The 22,325-nt window shown below is 42.5% G+C and overlaps 1 protein-coding gene across 1 annotated transcript in view; it reads right to left on the bottom strand.

Moving 5' to 3' along the window:
* REV3L (REV3 like, DNA directed polymerase zeta catalytic subunit) overlaps nucleotides 1-22,325 on the bottom strand; it is a 263,253-nt gene that overhangs the window by 117,560 nt on the left and 123,368 nt on the right. Inside the window, exons 4-5 of the mRNA XM_065401417.1 lie at nucleotides 19,013-19,173; nucleotides 7,499-7,595 (exon numbers count right to left, since the gene is read on the bottom strand). Of these exons, the coding sequence (XP_065257489.1) occupies nucleotides 7,499-7,595; nucleotides 19,013-19,173 (258 nt within the window). The remainder of the gene's footprint in view (nucleotides 1-7,498; nucleotides 7,596-19,012; nucleotides 19,174-22,325) is intronic.

Raw genomic sequence — 22,325 nt, forward strand, 5'->3', positions numbered from 1 at the left:
CGTCCACTGTAACCCCTAGGTCCTTTTCTGCAGAACTGCTGCCTAGCCATTCGGTCCCTATTCTGTAGCAGTGCATGGGATTCTTCCGTCCTAAGTGCAGGACTCTGCACTTGTCCTTGTTGAACCTGATCAGATTTCTTTTGGCCCAATCCTCTAATTTGTCTAGGTCCCTCTATATCCTATCCCTACCCTCCAGCATATCTACCATCCCTCCCAGTTTAGTGTCATCTGCAGTAGTATTCCAATCAAATGATTAAAGTTCTTCTGATTGTTAAATTATTTTAAAAAGTAGGAGGGAGATACTTGGTTGTCATATTGGTCAGCATCAAAAGGGGTCTGTTTTCATTAGGTTAATTGCTGCTAACAGACGGGTCAAAAATAATTGTTAAATTATCTCTCCTCCACCCATTCTGGGATGTTGCAACTCTGAGTTTCAAATTATCCCCCAATTCCACATTTTAAATATGCAATCCCATACACACACACACACACACACACACACACCATTGTGCACATAAACCTCTCAAAGCTATGTATAGTAGCCATCAACATTTTGATTAAGGCAAAATTCACCATATTGCTCTTCTTATCAGGCTTGCTCTATAATTAGCTATAGAAATATCCCTCATCAAAGGCTCTTAAGCAAAGTAAGCAGTCATGGATAAGAGGGAAGGTCCTCTTATGGATCAATAACTGGTTAAAAGATAGGAAACAAAGGGTAGGAATAATTGTTCAGTTTTCTCAGTGGAGAGAGGTAAATAGTGTGGTCACCCAATGATCTGTACTTGAACCAATGCTGTTCAACATATTCATAAGTGATCTGGACAAAAGGGTAAACAGTGAAGTGGCAAAGTTGGCAGACAATACAAAATTACTCAAGATAGTTAAGTCCAAAGCTGACTGAGAAGAGTTACAAAGGGATCTCACAAAACTGGGTCACTGGGCAACAAAATGGTAGATGAAATTAAATGCTGATAAATGCACATTGGAAAACATAATCCCAACTATACATACAAAATGGTGGGGTCTAAATTTGCTGTTACCATTCAAGGAAGAGATCGTGGGGTCATTGTGGATAGTTTTCTGAAAAGATCCACTTAAGTATAGTGGTAGTCAAAAATCTAAGAGAATTGTAGGAACCATTAGGAAAGTGACAGATAAGAAGAAAGAAAATATAATGCAACTATATAAATCCATGGTACACCCACACTTTGAATACTGCGTACAGTTCTGATTGCCTCACCTCAAAAAAGATACACTAGAACTGGAAAAAGTACAAAGGGCAACAAAAATTATTAGGGATATGGAACAGTTTCCATATGAGGAGAGATTAAAAAGACTGGGACTGATCATCTTAGAAAGAGAAGACTAAGGAGGGATATGATGAAGGTCTATAAAATAATGAATTGTGTGCAAAAAGTGAATAGGGAAGTGTTATTTACCCCTTCACATAACACACGAATCAGGGGTCACCCAATGAAATTAACAGGCAGCAGGTTTAAAACAAAGGAAGTACTTTTTCACACAATGCACAGTCAACCTGTTGCCAAAGGATGTTGTGAAGGCCAAAAATATAACTGGGTTAAAAATAGAATTAGATAAATCCGTGGAGGATAGGTCTATTCATGGCTATTGGCCAGGCTGGAAATGAATGCAACCCCATGTTCTGGGTGTCCCCAAGCCTCTGACTGCCAGAAGGTGGGAGTGGACAAGAGGGGATGGATCACTTGATAATTGCCCTGTTCTGTTCATTCCCTCTGAAGCATCTGGCACTGGCCACCACTGTTGGAAGACAGGATACTGGACTAGATGGACCACAGGTTTCACCCAGTATGACCATTTTTATGTTCATGTTAATATAAGATACTTTCTCACTTAAGGGGCTAGGCACACTTTCTGAGAGATTCTCAAACCCTGTTACTCACGCAGTCTCTAGACGGTAAATCAAACTGGATAGTTTATCACATTACCACTAATCCAGTAAATTGACTATGAAATCTTATGTCAGATATAATTAAATTTTTATGTGGTTAGAAGTGCTTCTTGGTATCTGAGCGTAACTCTCTAAGAAAATAATACAATTTCTGTTAAAGAGAAAGAACAGGAATTTCAAATTTAAGACTGATGTTCTGTCCTTAACCCAGGTTAATGGCAGGAAAGGCCTTTCAGAGTTCATAATGATGCAGAAAAGGCAGAATCAATAAATATTACTGTTCTGTATTTGGAAAGAAGCTGGATGATATATTCACAACTTACAGTGATAAATATTACCTATTCCAAAAGTAACTAGGAAGCATGTTAAACATTTTTAAAATATGCAGAAACCAATAATTTGCACCAAGAGTTTTAAAAATTGACTGAGTAACATTCTCATCCACTGATGTTGATATTTAACAAATTTTAGAATACTGAGCTAGCTCCAGAGGACTGGAAAAAACTATTTTTTGCCAATTTTTAATAAGAATAAACAGGATAACTTGTATAACCAGGATGGATGCTTTATATCAGAGTGAATAAATCATTGATTTTAATCATGATTTAAATCAGGAAGCAGGAAACCTTGATTTACATCATTGCTTTACATCTTGTCTCGCATTTGTACTTTTTAGTTATTTTTCAAGAGGCAAGCATTACAGGGGTCATTCAAGGCAGCAACTAAACACTGCCTGGCCAAATGCATCACAAAGACACATTACTGTGACTCATTGTCAAAATACTTCTTCAAAGCCTCCCTGATTCAAATAGCCCCCCTAACTGCCCTGGTATCGGACTGCTTAAAATCAGCAGCCAACCAATCCATCTCATCACTCTACCACTAGGGAAACATTTCCCCCCTCGCTTTGCAAATGTTATGCAATGCACAGTAGGCTGCTATGACCATCGGAATATTTTCCTCAATAGGGTCTAACCTGCCAAAAAGGCAGCGCCAGTGACTTTTTAATCTGCCAAAGGCACATTCAACAGTCATTCGGTGCCTGTTGTTGAAGCACTCTTTGCTTCTGTCTCGGTTCCCCCTTACTTCCATGAGCCATAGGAGCAAGGGGATGGCGGGGTTTCCCAGGATCATTATGGGCATATGCCCATCCCCCATAGCAATCTTCTGGAATTAATCGGACTGCCACAGGATTATCACAATTTCTATTAAAACCAAAGCTGTAAAACAAATTTTCCAGATAGTTACACTTCCAGAAAAAGTAGACGTTCAGGGACAATTCCTAGCTATTATCACTTAAACAAAGTGCCAAGAGCAAGCACTGAAAATGCTCTCTGGTCACTGGTCCAGGACCATTGCTTAGAAAACTTTATTAGACATTAAAGTATTTATAATGGATTGGCAAATTGTTTCTAGTTCTGGCAGGTTTTGAAATATAAGACCTTAACATTTTTCAGCATCTCCTATATCCATTTTTTCCCTCAAAATCTGCAGTATTATTGGTTAATAACAAGACTTAAAGAGCGGATGTGTGTCTTTGTGCAAGGGGAACTACTGCAAAGTTTAAAGGCTTCTCAAGTCCATTGCTGCTGTTATTGTGCGCAATTCCTCTTTCCAAGTCCAAGAAACGCTACAACAGCACACCTGAGTTAAGTGGAGAAAATATCAAACTATCTTTTTCTCTCTAAATCAGGTATCTTTATCACATTACATAAATAGGTCTTTGTAGTTCCTGATGAAGAATCTCCTGATGAGGAACTGCTTATTGCATCAACAGCAGCATGGGACTCTAGCAGCCTCTCAAATGACTTTGTCCTTTTACTGTAGTTCCCACTTCTAGAAAATACTAACTTTTTGAATTTTGTTGAAATACTGATAAGTTTCAATAGCTGACATTCAATAAATATTTTTTCAGTATCTTTAGCGATATAAATACTTTAGAATACAATTATTCTGATTAATAGAGTGTGAAAGACATAACTTTTTTAAATATTATTTTTGCATAAAGTCCTGGATTTTGAAATTAATGCCTTACCACCATTTGAAATCTAGGTGTCTACATTTTTTAAATGGCATATAGCTTTAGTTTTAGCTGTAATAATTCTCAAGATATACACTGTCAGGTGAGAATTGAAAGTGGAGGTAAGGTATGATAGAAATCAGAGCAGTGTGATTTTTCTGTTTAATATCTCACAAACTATCAGAACTAAAGCTAAAAACTCTTGTTTTTCCAATGGTGTATTGCACTACTTCTCCACCATGGGTTGCAACTCCTGGAGGGGGTGGGGAGTGGGTAAAGAGTCAGCAAAGGCAACAAGGAGGATTGTGAGGCTTTGAACAAATTTTTACAGCTCTAAAGCAAAAGAAATAAAGTTTTGAGAATAACTTCTGGACAACCAAAGCTTCAAAGTTTGTGAGGTCAAATTTAGTAGTTGTAGGAGTAGTTGTATTATATACTTACTGAATCATTTTTTACTCTTGCTTTTATAGAAAATGTCAGGGGATTGTGAAAATTTTTGACTTTGTATAAGGGGCCACCAATCTGTAAAGGATGAGACAGACGGATTTATAGTATTCATTAATATCTGTAGTGGTTAGTGAAATATCAGAAGTTAACATGGTTACTAGTTCCTTCCACCAGCAGTGCTATTTTGAAATTGGTGCAGGGCTTAAAAATAGCAAGCCATTAACCTCAGACCATTGTCATGTTTAGTCCTTGGCCAGATGAAAACCCTCAGATTCAATCATCTACACTAAAAAAATCCCTATGGCTGGCTTTACTAACTAAGCAGAAAGCACAAATCTTTTTCTAGGTGAAGATATGCCCCCTGACAGGGTAGATCTGCAAATAAGGGAATAGCAAGACCTGTAATATCTGTATTGGGTTCACATATCATGACCTCCGTTGCCAGTTTGGAGGCATTATTATAGCAAAGCTCTGTCGTTTTTATTTCTCTTTAAAAATTTCTGCTTTAAAATGGAAGAAAGAGAAAACTCGTGCACCTAAAATCTGTTCCACCAGAATGAGGAGTACTCTTGAAAAACTACATCTGGAGCAGAAGATTCACTTTTTTTGGCACTTGTGGCCAGCTTCTAAAATCTGAAGACCCTCGTGTTTTACATGTCACATTTCTTGGACAGACTGACTGATGACTGAGATCAGTAACTACTGTATTTTGTTTTCCTGTGACACAGAAAACTTGCAGGGCTTTGAGATGCCCTTCCAGTCAATTCAACTTATTTCTTCCAGAAGTCTCGCTTTCCCTATCGCCAACTGCTGATCAGGACTGCCAGTTCCCAGGGTTACTGAACCTCTGATCCCTTTGTAGCCTTCTTGAAGGTACCCCACTTAGGTACCTTCTCAGGCCTCTAACAGTCAACTTTCTCCAGGCAGGATCCCACATTCCTCTCTTCAGACCAGGGACTTAGGCTGCAGGCTCCCGCAATTCACTGCGATTATCTCAGCAGGTCTGACTTTAGTACAGGACTTTTATTTCTGAACCTGCATTTCTGTTCTCTCAGGGGCAATGACAGAGTTAGCCAGTGACCAGCCAACTTTTATAAAGCAAAGTATTATTATTGCAGACTAAAAGAATTACAGAGATAACACATCTTAAAAAACAATAAACAGCTTATGCAAGTGTAGCTTACTGGGCAGTCATCCGTCTTCCATATGGAGACTGCTAGGATTTAAAGTACTTTACATACTCCACATGGTCTGCCTCTCTTGGTCACAAGTCTAATGTCAGTTCTTGGATTGAGGATGAGTGACCCGCTTCCCGAGAAGAGCAGTCTCTTTATACAGTTTACAGTGCTTTGTATGCAGGCCTATTGAACCAAGTCAAACCAGTATATGCTATTTCCCAGGAGAGAGGGTGTAAGGGGAGGGCAGGAGTGACACTTCCACAAAATTGTTACCTGCATTAGGGATGTACGTTAATTATCCGCCCAGTGTTTTTAGTTCCTGCAGGAACTAGTCAGGAATACAATCACTAAATAAAGATATGTATAACATTTATAAAGTTGATATAATAGTCTTTAAATATTCCACGTGTCCATCGCATCTGTCACAAGGACAACGGCCAATGATTTGTCCTGTGATCTGATTAAAATGCATAAGGATGGATGCACAAGGAATAAGCTGAATTGGCAGAGAATTTCTGTAAATGCTCTTAATTCTTAAACGTGTGCATTTAATAGATCTGAATAGTTGACAATGCTAGACCCCTAGGTACCACACTTGGGCTGTAGCAAGTGGTTCTCCAAAGTCAAGGAGTGATGGATCCCTGGCAATGAACTTGGTCAGTCAGGACTAATCCAGTGACTGGTGCTAGTTAAACCAGGCAACTAGACACTATAGTGAGTGGATCTCCAAAGTTGATGCTGGATTTACAGATGGCCAGTCTTAGTCAACCAAACCCAAAGAGGCTCATACATCAACAGGAATGTGAGGTGGCTCTTCCACTTTTGTGGGTTTAGATGATCTCTGAGGCTCTACAGGCACCTGCCTTTCTTCTCTTCGGAAAAGCTGACTAACTATAGATAAAAATAGTCCTCAAAGGGCAGAAAGAAGTAAAAAATGATAAAAGAAATATTGAGAACATCACATATGCTTCAAGCTCACTGCACCATAAGCGATTAGAAGGAACTGAAGAATGGTTGACGTCACTCCCTTTATACCCTCAAAATCCTTCGTCCAGTGAGGAGGGAGAGATGAGTGGCACCAACACAGTCCTCACCAGAAGATTCTGGAAGCTCACACCACAGGTACCTTGATCCATACAAGTAGGAATATGCAGAAGCCACTCAAAGAGGAATGAAAGGAAAGGAATGATCTCAAGCTTTCTGAAAATGTGAGCAGATACAAGACCTGTGAAAAAGTTTAGAAGGTGGCTCAGGGAAAAAACCTGCTGTGGTACATTAAATAGCTCTAAGCAGCATGAGGTATTTTCCACTCTCTTTTTCTGTAAACTGTTGCAAACATCTTTACAAGCAACTGACTAAAGACTGGGAAACTCATGGAAGACTAGAAGCGTGCAAGAGACTTTAAAGCTCTGAATGGTTGCTGCTGTCTTTAGGAAATAGCAGATAAGTGTAGTTTGATGGTCCACTATTCACATTACTACAGGGGTGATTACAAAAATTTGAATTTATCAATGAAGATGTAAATATTCTCTGAAATAACTTGTTTTTATTTGATCTTTAATCAAATGCCAATAGTTGGAAAGTTTATTTAAAAAATAACTGACATCTGAATTTTACATTTGTATTTCAAGTTTTATACTACAGTGAGTTTTTACAACCAAGTAACAAAATCCTGAAAAAGAGATGATGGTTAAATGAGTCCTCGTCATACAAAACTAAAGTAACACAAAATTATTACCCATGTCGTGACTAATTTTTGCATTCTTTGCACAAAGAAAAATGGCATACTGGGATAATTAAAATTAAACACTGGAATTCAGAGGTCATTCAGGGTGAATATATTTAACTGCCCATAAGTTTCTGTCTTCTTTACATATTAGTGTATTATTATTTTAAAAAAAGTTGTTTAGACATGCTGACCTTGGTATTTCATCCTCTTCCCATCGAAAAAAAGTTCCAGTAATGGAATTTTCTGGCAAATGATCTTTGTAACATCCAATTCCACCTAAAGTATCACCTAAAAACAGAAACATATAAGGAAGCACGTTAGTTTTACAATACTTTACATTTTTATTTGCACACTTAATTACCCTTTTAAAGTTATAGGTTTGCACTAGCAATACGAATGCTTTGAAAGAAGGAAAGAAATGCTTTACAACATAGGCTTCAAAAAGGAATCACACTACCCTTTACCTTACTGATAATTTCTCTACCAATGAATAGATTCATGTGGACACACACTAAAAAAAGAAAAACAAATATCCACAGCATACGATGAAATCATTAAAATTAAAGCTGTAAACTACTTTTCTTTTTTGCTTTTTAAGTGCACTTCCAGGGAAATTATTTGTCATCTCTGATCTAACCTCTCTAAAGATTCCCAAATGCCTGGGGCCTCAGCCAAGCTCCCAACAGAAATCAGATACCAGATAAAACTCTAAACATTACTAAGCACTTTTCGTCTTTCTTATGCCCTGAACGGAAAGAGAATATACAATGTATTCCAGATGTGGTGTCCATAATAGTAAGTAGAAATCTGCAGTGAAAGCAGATGGTGTCTGACCTGCAGATAAAGAAAGGACTGTATAAGTTTGCTCAGAGGTTTCAGTTTAAGGAATTGTGCTCCAGGGTCAAGCTGGGGGAAGTACCCTCTGAAGATTTACTACCTCCCCTGTGGTCTCCTTCTGGAACTTAACTCTTCAGAGGAAGGAACGATGAAGCACACACAGGCAGTGGCACTAGAAGCAACAGTTTTGCTTTTGCTGTTTGACAAAAACAGCAAAAACACACTCTAAAAAGATTAGTCAAGTCTCCCACTTCCACACTAAAGATCAGCTTGAATTTTGGATTTTCTCAACTTTTATTGCCTTGTGGCACACACCAACAGTTTTTTTTAATTTAATTTATATCCTTCAACAAGAAAATCTTCCATATTTGTTAACAAAGATCTATTAGTGATCCAGGAGACAAGTATCAGTCCCTTGGGTAAATATATACTTAGATGAATGTAAATACTCTTTTTCTTCTCCAAAATTAGTTGCATGTTCACTGATACTCACCATGCATCATTTAGAGAAACAGCTTCATACACATTTTCAAATACACACTCAATAGGACTCAGTAAGCATTTATGTGTTTTAAAGGTATAGTACTGAAACTGCTAAATAAGTATTTAATAAACAAACATTTTACCTGTAGACCACGTACTAAGAAAAATAGAATTTTATTTTGAAAATGTATTTTCTTGAAACAATAATGGTTTTAAAGCATTCTTGCCCCCCCCCCCTTTTTTTTTTACAACCTCCATTTGCAAATAAATTAAAAAAGTAAGGGCCATTTTCAGTAATAATCCAATCTGAGTCTATTTTTAAGAAGTAATTTGTGAAGATTTAAGGGCACCCCTATAGTCCTCTTCCCACTCTAGAATAAAGTCTAGCCCTACAGCAGGGGTGGGCAAACTTTTTGGCCCAAGGGCCACATCTGGGTATGGAAATTGTATGGCAGGCCATGAATGCTCACAAAATTGGGGGTTGGGGTGCACAAGGGGGTGAGGGCTCTAGCTGGGGGTGCGGGCTCTGGGGTGGGACCAGGAGGTTGGGGTGAGGGTGGAGGGGTGAGGGCTCCAGCTGGGGATGCAGGCTCTGGAGTGCAGGAGGGTGGGACCGAGGGGTTCGGAGGGCAGGATGGGGCTCAGGGCTGGGGCAGGGGGTTGGGGCGCTGGAGGGGGTCAGAGGTGCAGGCTCTGTGCGGCGCTTACCTCAAGCAGCTCCCGAAAGCAGCGGCATGTCCCCCCTCCGGCTCCTACACGGAGGCACGGCCAGGCGGATCTGCTGTACACTGCCCCGTCTGCAGGTGCCGCCCCTGCAGCTCCCATTGGCCGTGGTTGCTTGGGGCGGGGACAGCGTGCGGAGCCCTCTGGCTGCCCCACATGTAGGAGCCGGAAGGGGGACATGCTGCTGCTTCTGGGAGCATATGTGGAGCGGCGCAAGCCCTGGACCCCACTCCCCGGCAGGAGCTTGAGGGCCGGATTCGGCCCCTGGGCCGTAGTTTGCCCACCCCTGCCTTACAGCAATGTCCGAGAACCCCTAGGGTTCATGGCAAAAGCGGAAACTCAACTGCTGAAGATGCCAGGTCTTCAGCAGGTATGGCAGGGGGCACCGTCCCCCTCACTAATATACCCAACTGAGAAGGAGGGAACAGACATGTACCTCTACCCCGATATAACGCGGTCCTCAGGAGCCAAAAAATCTCACCGTCTTATAGGTGAGACCGCGTTATATTGGGTTCAGGCCAGTACGCCGTGCCGGACTGGACGGGCTTCCCCGGCGGTGATTTAAAGGGCCCGCTGCTCCAGCCGCTACGGGGAGCACCGATCCCTTTAAATCACCGCTTGGGCTCTGGCAGTGGGGCTCAGGCGGGGATTTAAAGGGCCCGTGGCTCCCCGCAGCGGCAGGAGCCTCTGGCCCTTTAAATCACTGCCCGAGCCTGGCTGAGTAGCAGGACTGCCTGTGTAAATCAACCATCTTGGTTTGATTCCCACAAACACAGTTAGGTACAGGACTGATACTGGATTTGCTACTCCCTGCCAGGACAATCTGTGGTACTGCCCACAGGGGAAGAAGAAACGGGCATGTGCTTCTTTTGGCTACACCCACTCTCCCCTTCCAACCTCTCCTCCATTCAGGAACTAGATCTCTCACACTTAAAGGTGGGAGAGAAATTAAGGGGCTAGCCTGACACAGTTGTTTTTTGTTCACCCGTCCAGGTGATAGACTAACATTGTCACATTTAGACAAGTAGATCTCTGAAGGGAGGACGGAAAAAGAGAGTGTTCCCTACACCTAAGTTCCCCGTAAGCTGTGCAGCCACGGAGCAGGCTACCAAGGGCTGTGCAGGTGGGAAGAGGTGCCCCTCCCCCAGCCCGGCCTAGCCAGCCCTGTCAGAGCTGCCATGGCCATGGAGAGGTGCCCCTCCCCCGGCCCAGCCTAGCCGGAGCTACCACTTCGGGGGAGAGGCGCCCCTCCCCCGGCCCAGCCCCACCAGAGCTGCCACGGCCGGGGAGAGGTGCCCTTCCCCCAGCCCAGTCCAGCCGGAGCTGCTGGGGAGAGGTGCCTCACACCTGGCCCCAAGAGAGAGGGCTGGGGGGAGTCCTCTCTCCCCGCTGCAGCCCCGGGGCAGTCTGCACCCCAAACCCCTCACCCCCATCCTAGAGCCCACCCCCACAGCTGGAGCCCTCAACTCCTAGTGATTTTAACAATCCAGGGTACCATTTGTTCCACTTCCACCAGCCTCTCTCTATTTCTGTCTATGTCCCTTGCTCTGCAGAAGTTTCTCAGTGTTTCCCCTTGACTCCATTTTTTCTGTCATTGGCAGTTCTATCTCAGCAACTGTTTTGTCTTTTTCTTAGCTTCTTTCCTCCCTTCCCATCAGACCCAGTCTTAAAATGCCACATTGAAGGCTGTTCGTTAGTTTCCCACATGATGCAGGAGAGCCTGCTCAGTGTAAAATTGATGGGATTCTGAGCCTCTACTGTACATCCAGGCTACCTCAAGAGGAGACTACTGTCATGGTTTTGTCATTTAAAAATGACGAACCTGAAGGAGAACAGCATGTTGCTTTAATATTGGAAAATGTAGTGGGGTTATCCCCCACATCCCAACCTCCTGCCCCAGCCCTGAGCCCCCTTCCACACCCCGAACCCCTCATCCCTGGCCCCATCCCAGCCAGAACCCTCACCCCCTGCACCTCAACCCTCTGCCCCAGCCCTGAGCCCCCTCCTGCACCCCCAACCCCTCATCCCTGGCCCCATCCAAGTCCACCCCCCCCAGCCAGAGCCCTCACCCCACCGCACCCCAACCCTCTGCCCCAGCCCTGAGCCCCCTCCCACACTCTGAACCCCTCGGCCCCACCGCGCCACACATCACCTCCATATTGGTGCACATAACAAAATGAATTATGCACAAGGACGTAAAAATTAGAGGGAACACTGCCCTACACCCTATTTGCCTGCCTCTGTGAGGCTCTTTTGGTATCTTGGGGAGAATGCAAGTACCTGATCCTGCTTCTCCCCTATTCCTCCCAATGACTGGATGTAGGGCCCCATAGATTATTCCCCTTGAAGATCTTTTCATTTTAGCTGAGCTGCAGTCCTCTGACCTCCCACTGCTCCAGACATATAGAACAGCAAGAGGGTGGAATTATTCCTGATCGTGGAAAGGTTAAGGGTTCCAAGAGCTTTTTAGATACATTTAAAATAAATGGCTGTAAAGGGGCTTCATAACAGGGTGTGTCTGTCTGTCTCAGGGTGGATAAAAAAAGTGATGATTTTTTTTTAAGTCAGTTTTTTTATTTAAATAATTTTTTTAAAAATTTTGTTGTTTAAACTATACTTTTTTATTTTTTTAAATAAACTAATTTAAAATGAAATCCAAATTTAATTCAAATATGTTTAGGCCTAAACTCATGATAATCTCTTAAAACATTTAAATAAAAAAATATATGTACTGAATCCATGGGCCTCTATCAAAAACTTTTGAGTTAAAGGCTGCTTTTCAATATACAGAAAGAATCGGGGAAAATATCGAACTTTTAACGTCAAGCTTCATAAATATGGCACAATATGTCATGTACTATATTAAAGGCTTGTTTTGTTTAATAAAAAAAAATGTTATTTACTGTTTTGTGTGTTTAATTAAATTCCAGTTACCATCCTAATGCAGCTTGACACAAATCATGAGCAAAAAGTTAATTACTTTGGGTATGTCTACACTGGAAACTTCAGAGCACTGCTGCGGAAACGCTCCCGCGGCAGCGCTTTGAAGTGCGAGTGTGGTCGCGCGCGAGCGCTGGGAGGGAGCTCTCTCAGCGCTCCTGGTAATCCACCTCCATGAGGGGATTAGCTCCCAGCGCTCTGAGCCTGTCTACACTAGCACTTTAAAGCGCTCAGACTTGCTGCGCTCAGGGGGGTGATTTTTCACACCCCTGAGCCAGCAAGTTAGAGCGCTATAAAATGTAAGTAGACAAGCCCTTAGTAAATAAGCAATATATCATTCACCATTTTCTAACATTCTAAAAATGTACATTGAATAAGAATCTGAAAATTTTAAGTTATATAACTGCTTAAATAGATAAAGTACCCTCTTCGGTATCAAAACGATGTACCAAATCTAGTGTAGAGGCTCTATTTAGTTGTAAATGAACACATTTTAATAGTTATATTAACCAATGAGACTGCATCTTTCTTTAGAAAATAACTGAAGTAAAAAGAAAAAGTTGATTTAAATCGACACTTTCTACTTGGTGATTTAAAATGCCTTAATTTAAGTGTGTGTGTGTGTGTGTGTGTGTGTGTGTGTGTGTGTGTGTGTGTGTGTGTGCGTGTGTGTGTAAGTAAAAATAAAAAGGAAACGACAATTTAAAATCATATAGATTACTATTTACCATTTCTATAATAATTTTTAACAATTCCTTTAAACCTTTGTAGCTCTGACAGATAAATACACAACTCTACATTTTTGTTTAAGTAATGCACCGAAAATGGACAGTAGTTATTTTCTAAATCTCAGTCATTTTGTCTCTCCCTTTCTCCCGACCCATCAAAATACTAAAAGCATTTATAACACATTATGGATTAATCATTTGCAAATTATACTTTTATGTCAGAGGAATTTGATGTTACCCAAAAGTACAACATGCCAAACCGATTTTTCAAAAGGAGAGTTAAAAATGTCTCCCTTTCTCAGACACATGTATTTCAAATTTCAACCTGGAGAAAACAGCAGTGGTATAATTAATTAGAAGCACTTTCATTAAAAATTTTGTCAGAGGATAATAACATAACCTAGCTATAACTTTATGAATGTGCCACTACAATAAAGAACAAACCACAAAGGATCTAGGGCACAACTGAAAGAATGAACACCAAAAGTATTTAAACAATGCAATCAAGCAACTAACCTCTACATGAATTCTTCAACTAAAGATAAACTGTGGTACAAGCTGAAAAAGCTTCCCTTATAATTTTGGGCTGGAAAACAGGTGCCTAGCTTTTGTGACTTGACATTCAAATCCACATCTGTCATAGGCCTGGTCTACACTACACCTTTAATTCGGATTTAGTGGCTTTAATTCGAATTAACTCTGGAACCGTCCACACAACGAAGCCATTTAATTCGAATTAAAGGGCCCTTTAATTCGATTTCTGTACTCCACCCCGACGAGCGGAGTAGCGCCAAAATCGAATTTGTCAATTCGAATTAGCGTTAGTGTGGCCGCAATTCGATGTTATTGGCCTCCAGGAGCTATCCCACAGTGCACCATTGTGACCGCTCTGGCCAGCAATCTGAACTCGCATGCACTGGCCAGGTGGACAGGAAAAGCCCCGGGAACATTTGAATTTCATTTCCTGTTTGCACAGCGTGGAGAGCACAGGTGACCACAGAGAGCTCATCAGCACAGGTAACCATGCAGGCTGATAATCGAAAAAGAGCACCAGCATGGACCGTACAGGAGGTACTGGATTTGATCTCTATATGGGGAGAGGATTCAGTGCTAGCTGAACTGCGTTCGAAAAGACGAAATGCCAAAACTTATGAAAAAATTTCCAAGGGCATGATGGAGAGAGGCCACAATAGGGACACAGATCAGTGCCGCGTGAAAGTCAAGGAGCTCAGACAAGCCTATCAAAAAGCAAAGGAGGCAAACGGTCGCTCCGGGTCAGAGCCGCGGACATGCCGCTTCTACGCTGAGCTAAATGCATTTCTAGGGGGGGCCGCCACCACTACCCCACCTCTGACTGTGGATTCCGAGCTGGGGATAATCTCATCAGGGACACCTGATGATTCCGCGGAAGGGGAAGAGGAGGAGGAGGAGGAGGACGAGCTGGCAGAGAGCACCCAGCTCTCCGTTCTCCCCAACAGCCAGGAACTGTTTCTCACCCTGACTGAAGTACCCTCCCAAGCCTCCCAAGCCAGCACCCAAGACCATGACCCCATGGAAGGGACCTCAGGTGAGTTTACCTTTTAAAATATAAAACATGGTTTAAAAGCAAGCATTTTTAATGATTAATTTGCCCTGAGCACTTGGGATGCATTCGCAGCCAGTACAGCTACTGGAAAAGTCTGTTAACATGTCTGGGGATGGAGCGGAAATCCTCCAGGGACATCTCCATGAAGCTCTCCTGGAGGTACTCCAAAAGCCTTGCCACAAGGTTTCTGGGCAGTGCAGCCTTATTCCGTCCTCCATGGTAGGACACTTGACCACGCCATGCTAGTAGCAAGTAATCTGGTATCATTGCCTGACAGAGCCTGGCAGCGTATGGTCCCGGTGTTTGCTGGCATTCAAGCAACATCCGTTCTTTATCTTGCTGTGTAATCCTCAGGAGAGTGATATCGCTTAGGGTAACCTGGTTGAAATAAGGGAATTTAATTAAGGGGACTGAGGTGGCCGTTCCTACTGGGCTGTTTGCCTGTGGCTGAAAAGAAATCCTTCCCTGCATTTAGCCAAGTGCAAGGGGGGGGGGAGGATTGGCCCAGAGCTTTTCGCGTTTTGCTAGCAGGGATCTTCCCTGATACCAGCCAGGCGGTGGGGGGAGGGATAAAGCACTCATCCCAGAGAATTCATGGCGGGTGGGGGGGGGGGTGTTAGTTTGGTTCCTGCAGGGATCTTCCCTGATACCAGCCAGGCGGTGGGGGGAGGGATAAAGCTCTCATCCCAGAGAATTCATGGCGGGTGGGGGGGGGGGGGTGTTAGTTTGGTTCCTGCAGGGATCTTCCCTGATACCAGCCACGCGGTGGGGGGAGGGATAAAGCACTCATCCCAGAGAATTCATGGCGGGTGGGGGGGGGGGGGTGTTAGTTTGGTTCCTGCAGGGATCTTCCCTGATACCAGCCACGCGGTGGGGGGAGGGATAAAGCACTCATCCCAGAGAATTCATGGCGGGTGGGGGGGGGGGTGTTAGTTTGGTTCCTGCAGGGATCTTCCCTGATACCAGCCACGCGGTGGGGGGAGGGATAAAGCTCTCATCCCAGAGAATTCATGGCGGGTGGGGGGGGGGGGTGTTAGTTTGGTTCCTGCAGGGATCTTCCCTGATACCAGCCACGCGGTGGGGGGAGGGATAAAGCACTCATCCCAGAGAATTGGATGGGGGGGGGGTGTTAACCTTCAGCAGCAGAAAACAAGCTAACAGGAAAACTGCAGCACAACGGGCTTTGCTTGGTATGTGGGAAAGCAGGGCGCAGAAGCCTAAAGACAGTGGCTTACCATGGCAGCATGCAAGGTGAATTCTGTTTCCCCGACCTGCGTCTGTGATCTCTAGCAGCAAAGCCACAGGCACTCAATATTAAGAGGCAAAATGCGACCTTGCACAGAAATCACATGTGCTATGTAATGTGAATAGTATACACCGTGAAAGAGTATAAGCATTGTTCTGAAAAATGTATCTTTTAAAAAAATTCTCTCCTTTTTTCACTCCCTCCAGCAGGTGCAAATGTTTCAAGCCTCCCTCCTCCTTCCCGAAGGCTATCCCAGATAAGGCGTCGTAAAAAAAAAACGAGAGAAGAGATGTTTTCCGAAATCATGCAATCCACCAGGAATGAAAGAGCTCATCTGAATGAGTGGAAGGAGACGGTTTGCAAGTATAGGAAAGAAGCCAGTGACCGTGAGGACAGGAGGGACCAACGTGAGGACATGAGGGACCAACGTGAGGACAGGAGGGACCAACGTGAGGAGAGGAGAGACGCTCGAGATGAGAGGTGGCGGCAGGAAGATCAGAGGAGTCGGGAAGCAACGCTGGGGCTGCTGCGTGAGCAAACAGACATGCTCCGGCGTCTGGTGGAGCTTCAGGAACGGCTGCTGGAGAACCGAGTGCCGCTACAGCCCCTGTATAACCCCCCTACCTCCTCACCATGTTCCATAGCCTCCACACCCAGACGTGTAAGAACACGGGGGGGGAGGCTCCGTACACCCTCCCATTCCACCCCAGTGGACAGCCCAAGCAAAAGGCTGCCATTTTTTTAACCTTTTTTTACTGGGCTTTTCCTTCCCGCAGATCCTCCTCCCAAACCCCACTCAGGTTCTGTGCCGCTACAGCCCCTGTATAACCCCCCTACCTCCTCACCATTTTCCATAGCCTCCACACCCAGATGTGTAAGAACACGGGGGGGGGGAGGCTCCGTACACCCTCCCATTCCACCCCAGTGGACAGCCCAAGCAAAAGGCTGCCATTTTCTTAACCTTTTTTTACTGGGCTTTTCCTTCCCGCTGATCCTCCTCCCAAACCCCACTCAGGTTCTCTCCCTCTTTTTATAATCAATTCATAAAGAATAAATGATTTTTAAACAATGGTGACTTTATTTCCTTTGAAAGCAAGCTGGGGGAAGGGGGAGGGTGGGTTCCTTACAGAGAATGAGTCAATAAAGGGGGCGGGTTTTCAGGAAGGATAAACAAACATAAATTTCACACTGTAGCCTGGCCAGTCATGAAACTGGTTTTCAAAGCTTCCCTAATGCGCAGCGCTTCATCGTGTGCTCTTCTAATCGCCCTGGTGTCTGGCTGCGAGTAATCAGCAGCCAGGCGATTTGCCTCAGCCTCCCACCCTGCCATAAAGGTCTCCCCCTTGCTCTCACAGAGATTGTGAAGCACACAGCAAGCAGTAATAACAATGGGGATATTGGTTTGGCTGAGGTCTGAGCGAGTCAATAAGGATCGCCAGCGACCTTTTAAACGGCCAAATGCACATTCTACCACCATTCTGCACTTGCTCAGCCTGTAGTTGAACAACTCCTGACTCCTGTCCAGGCTGCCTGTGTATGGCTTCATGAGCCATGGCATTAAGGGGTAGGCTGGGTCCCCAAGAATAACAATTGGCATTTCAACATCCCCCACGGTTATTTTCTGGTCCGGAAAGTAAGTCCCTTGCTGCAGCCGTTTAAACAGATTGGTGTTCCTGAAGACGCGAGCGTCATGAACCCTTCCCGGCCAGCCCACATGGATGTTGGTGAAACGTCCCTTGTGATCCACAAGTGCTTGCAGCACCATTGAGAAGTACCCCTTGCGGTTTATGTACTGGGTACCCTGGTGCTCCGGTGCCAAGATAGGAATATGGGTTCCATCTATTGCCCCACCACAGTTAGGGAATCCCATTGCAGCAAAGCCATCCACTATGACCTGCACATTTCCCAGAGTCACTACCTTTCGTAGCAGCACCTCCGTGATTGCTTTGGCTACTTGCATCACAGCAGCCCCCACAGTAGATTTGCCCACTCCAAATTGATTCCCGACTGACCGGTAGCTGTCTGGCGTTGCAAGCTTCCACAGGGCTATCGCCACTCGCTTCTCAACTGTGAGGGCTGCTCTCATCTTGGTATTCTGGCGCTTCAGGGCAGGGGAAAGCAAGTCACAAAGTTCCATGAAAGTGCCCTTACGCATGCGAAAGTTTCTCAGCCACTGGGAATCGTCCCACACCTGCAACACTATGCGGTCCCACCAGTCTGTGCTTGTTTCCCGGGCCCAGAATCGGCGTTCAAAGCCTATAACCTGGCCCATTAACATCATAATCTCCAAAGCACCGGGGCCCGCGGTCTCAGAGAATTCTGTGTCCGTGTCCATGTCCTCATCACGCTGGTCGCTGCGCTGCAATCGCCGCCTCCTCCTCCTCCTCGCCTCTTGTTTCTGGTCCTGTGTAAGCATAAACTCCACGAGAAAGCGCGAGGTGTTTATAATGTTCAAGACTGCGTTCTGGAGCACAACGGGATCCATGCTTGATGCAGAATGGAGTCTGCAGAGTTCACTCAGGAAAAAAGGCGCGAAATGGTTGTCTGCCGTTGCTTTCAGGGAGGGAGGGGGAGGCTGTACCCAGAACTACCTGCGACAATGTTTTTTGCCCCATCATGCACTGGGGTCTCAACCCAGAATTCCAAGGGGGGTGGAGACTGCGGGAACTATGGGATAGCTATGTAAAAGCTACCCACAATGCAACGCTCTGGAAATCGATGCTACTATGGTAGCTTGGACGCACACCACCGAATTAATGGTGCCTAGTGTGGCCGAATACATTCGAATTTATAAAATCGGTTTCCTAAATTCGAATTATATAAATTCGAATTAATCCTGTAGTGTAGACATACCCATAGGTAGCATATGCCTTGATAGTTACGCAACAGCTCACATGTCTCTAAGTGGCCCTTTCCCCACTCTATTTTGCTCTTTAAGTCCAGAAAACATGCACAAATTAGAACGAAAGCTTAAAGTGAATTTTGATGAAAAAGGCAAAGCTATAAATGAACAATATATAGTACACAGATAATACACAACTGTATTTAAGACAGAGCAAACAATGGCAAAATCAGAAACCTAATGTTGGTTCCATTTGGAAGTAGTGGTTTGAACCTACAAGACAATTATTTATGATTTAACCTTGAGAAATAAACACCTTACTTCTTCTCTTTGCCTTTCTGAATTTGACAGCAGCCAGGTTTATTAAATTCATTCCATACAGGTTGTAGTCTATAAACAGTTGCAGGAGGTAGGGAATATGGGCTTCATGAGGCTGGTAAAATTTATTCATTATGGCTCCACCTTGTAAAAGCTCACATACTCTAAAGTTAAAAACAAATTGAAACATGTTGAAAAGTTACACCATCTTATTGGGGTTATCAATTAAAATCACAATAAATAATTAAAAGTTCCACAATATATTTGATTTTACTAACATTATAAATGCTGCAAACGTCTACATTTTAACAAATGTCCTTAACAAAACTGGTCTGCCCTAATAATAATTCAGTATCTGAAAATAAGCACAGAGGAGCTGTAACTGTCCAATTATAAAAATCCCTACAGAAGCGCATAGCAATAGTTCTGGGGACTGATCCAAGGCCTCCAGAAGTCCATGGAAAGCTTTGCATTGACCTCAATGGCCCAAGGACAGTTGGATAACTAAATGTTATTTGTGACTTTGAAAATCTCCCCTGTGGTCCTTTGCCATATTAACAAACAAGTCATAAATGTTTGAAAATTACAAACACTGCATGCGTAATACAGTACTCTAACTTTTTAACAAAGCAACCTTTGTGATGCAGCATATATCTGCAGACATGTATTTTCTTCAAAGATCTGTACATTAAAACAAACATATCTACCTTTGAATAATTACAAACATATGGAATTAATTTATCTGAATGTCAGAATGGTATCTGCATTTGTAAAGGGATTCAGTGTATTTATTTGACTATATAATACAATAAAATGTTATCTAAAAATCAAAACTAGGAAATTAAAGGAAGAAACTATGATAAGATAACATAGTTCAAATACGAATGATTAAAATCTAAAAGTTTCAATATATGGTTCCCACAGCAATTGTAACTCAGCCACATTGCGCATATAGAATATATTAAGACAAACTTAACACCATATGAAAAAGCCTTGCAAAATTCTATTATCCTACTTATTTGGACCAAACAACTTTCTGGACAATCATTAACGTAAGAACTGCCATTCCGTGTCAGGCCAATGGTCCATCTACCCCATCTCTGACAGTGGCCAGTGCCAGACGCTTCTGGCAGTTGGAGGTTTAGGGACATCTGGAGCATGGGATTGTATCCTTGACCATCTTAGCTAATAGCTATTGATGGACTATCATATTAGTTTTTTCATAATCATAAATTAGATTTTAGTAAGGTTAACATATGATACAAAATATTACATAGATCCAAAGGATTTCAGTTATGCTATGAACTATAAAGACTGAATTTCCTGTGGTTTGTGCAATTAATCTCTATCTTAAATGTTGCATTAACTGTTTTTTGTATTTAATAAACATAATGTTACATTACTGATTTATACCAAATTATCTGATTTTTCCAGATCATTTTAAATTCTGTGATTGGATACCAGAATTTAAATCTTTATAACAAGCACTTTATTGATGAAAATTTACCTCATAGTACTTGAAATATCACTATGTTAAATTCAATCCTGTTTTAACTCCATTGATTTAAACAGAGTTACAACAAGAATGATTTTAACTAATGTATTTAAGTCTGAATAGACAATTAATTGCAGCTACAATTTATGTTTTATTTCCCTTGCATAAGCTATTCCTTAAGACTATTCTCATGCTTAAAATCAGGTACATGCTTACATACTTTCCTGAATTGGGGGTAATAATGACTAATATTTAGGGCTGTCAAGCTATTAAAAAAAATTAATCGCGATTAATCATGGAATTTAAAAAAATCGCAAGTAATCGTGCAATTAATCACGCTGTTAAACAATAACAGAATGCCATTTATTTAAATATTTTTGGATGTTTTCTACATTTTCAAATATATTGATTTCAATTACAACACAGAATACGAAGTGCACAGTGCTCTCTTTATATTTATTTTTGATTACAAATATTTGCACTGTAAAAAACAAAAGAAATAGTATTTTTCAGTTCACCTAATACAAATACTGTAGTGCAATCTCTTTATCATGAAAGTTGAAATTACAAATGTAGAATTATGTACAAAAATAAAACAAGGTAAAACTTTAGAGCCTACAAGTCCACTCAGTCTTACTGCTTGTTCAGCCAATCACGCAGACAAACAAGTTTGTTTACATTTGCAGGAGATAATGCTGCCCGCTTCTCGTTTACAATGTTACCTGAAAGTGAGAACAGACATTCGCATGGCACTGTTGTAGCCGGCATCGCAAGATATTTACGTGCCAGATGCACTAAAGATTCACATGTCCCTTCATGCTTCAACCACCGTTCCAGAATACATGCAAACATGCTGAGGACGGGGTCTGCTCGATAACGATCCAAAGCAGTGCAGCAGCATGTCCATTTTCATCATCTGAGTCAGATGCCATCAGCAGAAGGTTGATTTTCTTTTTTGGTGGTTTGGTTTCTGTAGTTCCCGCATTGGAGTGTTGCTCTTTTAAAACTTCTGAAAGCATGCTCCACATCTTGTTCCTCTCAGATTTTGGAAGGAACTTCAGATTCTTAAACCTTGGGTCGAGTACTGTAGCTATCTTTAGAAATCTCACATTGGTACCTTCTTTGCATTTTGTCAAATCTGTAGTGAATGTGTTCTTAAAATGAACAACATGTGCTGGGTCATCATCCAAGACTGCTATAACATGAAATATATGGCAGAATACAGGTAAAACAGAGCAGGAGACATACAATTCTCCCCCAAGCAGTTCAGTCACATGGAAGCATGTCCTCTGGAATAGTGGCCGAAGCATGAAGGGCCATGCGAATGTTTAGCATCTCTGGCACATAAATACCTTGCAACACCGGCTACAAAAGTGCCATGTGAACACCTGTTCTCACTTTCAGGTGACATTGTAAATAAGAAGAGGACAGCATTATCTCCTGTAAATGTAAACAAACTTGTTTGTCTTAGCGACTGGCTGAACAAGAAGTAGGACTGAATGGACTTGTAGCCTCTAAAGTCTTACATTGTTTTGTTTTTGAGTGCAGTTATGTAACAAAAAAAATCTACATTTGTAAGTTGCACTTTCATGATAAAGAGATTGCACTACAGTACTTGTATGAGGAGAACTGAAAAATCCAGTTTCTTTTATCATTTTTACAGTGCAAATATTTGTAATAAAAAATAATATAAAATGAGCACTGTACACTTTGTATTCTGTGTTGTAATTAAAATCAATATATTTGAAAATGTAGAAAAACTTCCAAAATATTTAATACATTTCAATTACTATTCTATTGTTTAACAGTGCAATTAAAACT

Source organism: Emys orbicularis, chromosome 3 (genome assembly GCF_028017835.1).
Source record: "Emys orbicularis isolate rEmyOrb1 chromosome 3, rEmyOrb1.hap1, whole genome shotgun sequence".
Classification (NCBI taxonomy): Eukaryota; Metazoa; Chordata; order Testudines; family Emydidae; genus Emys; species Emys orbicularis.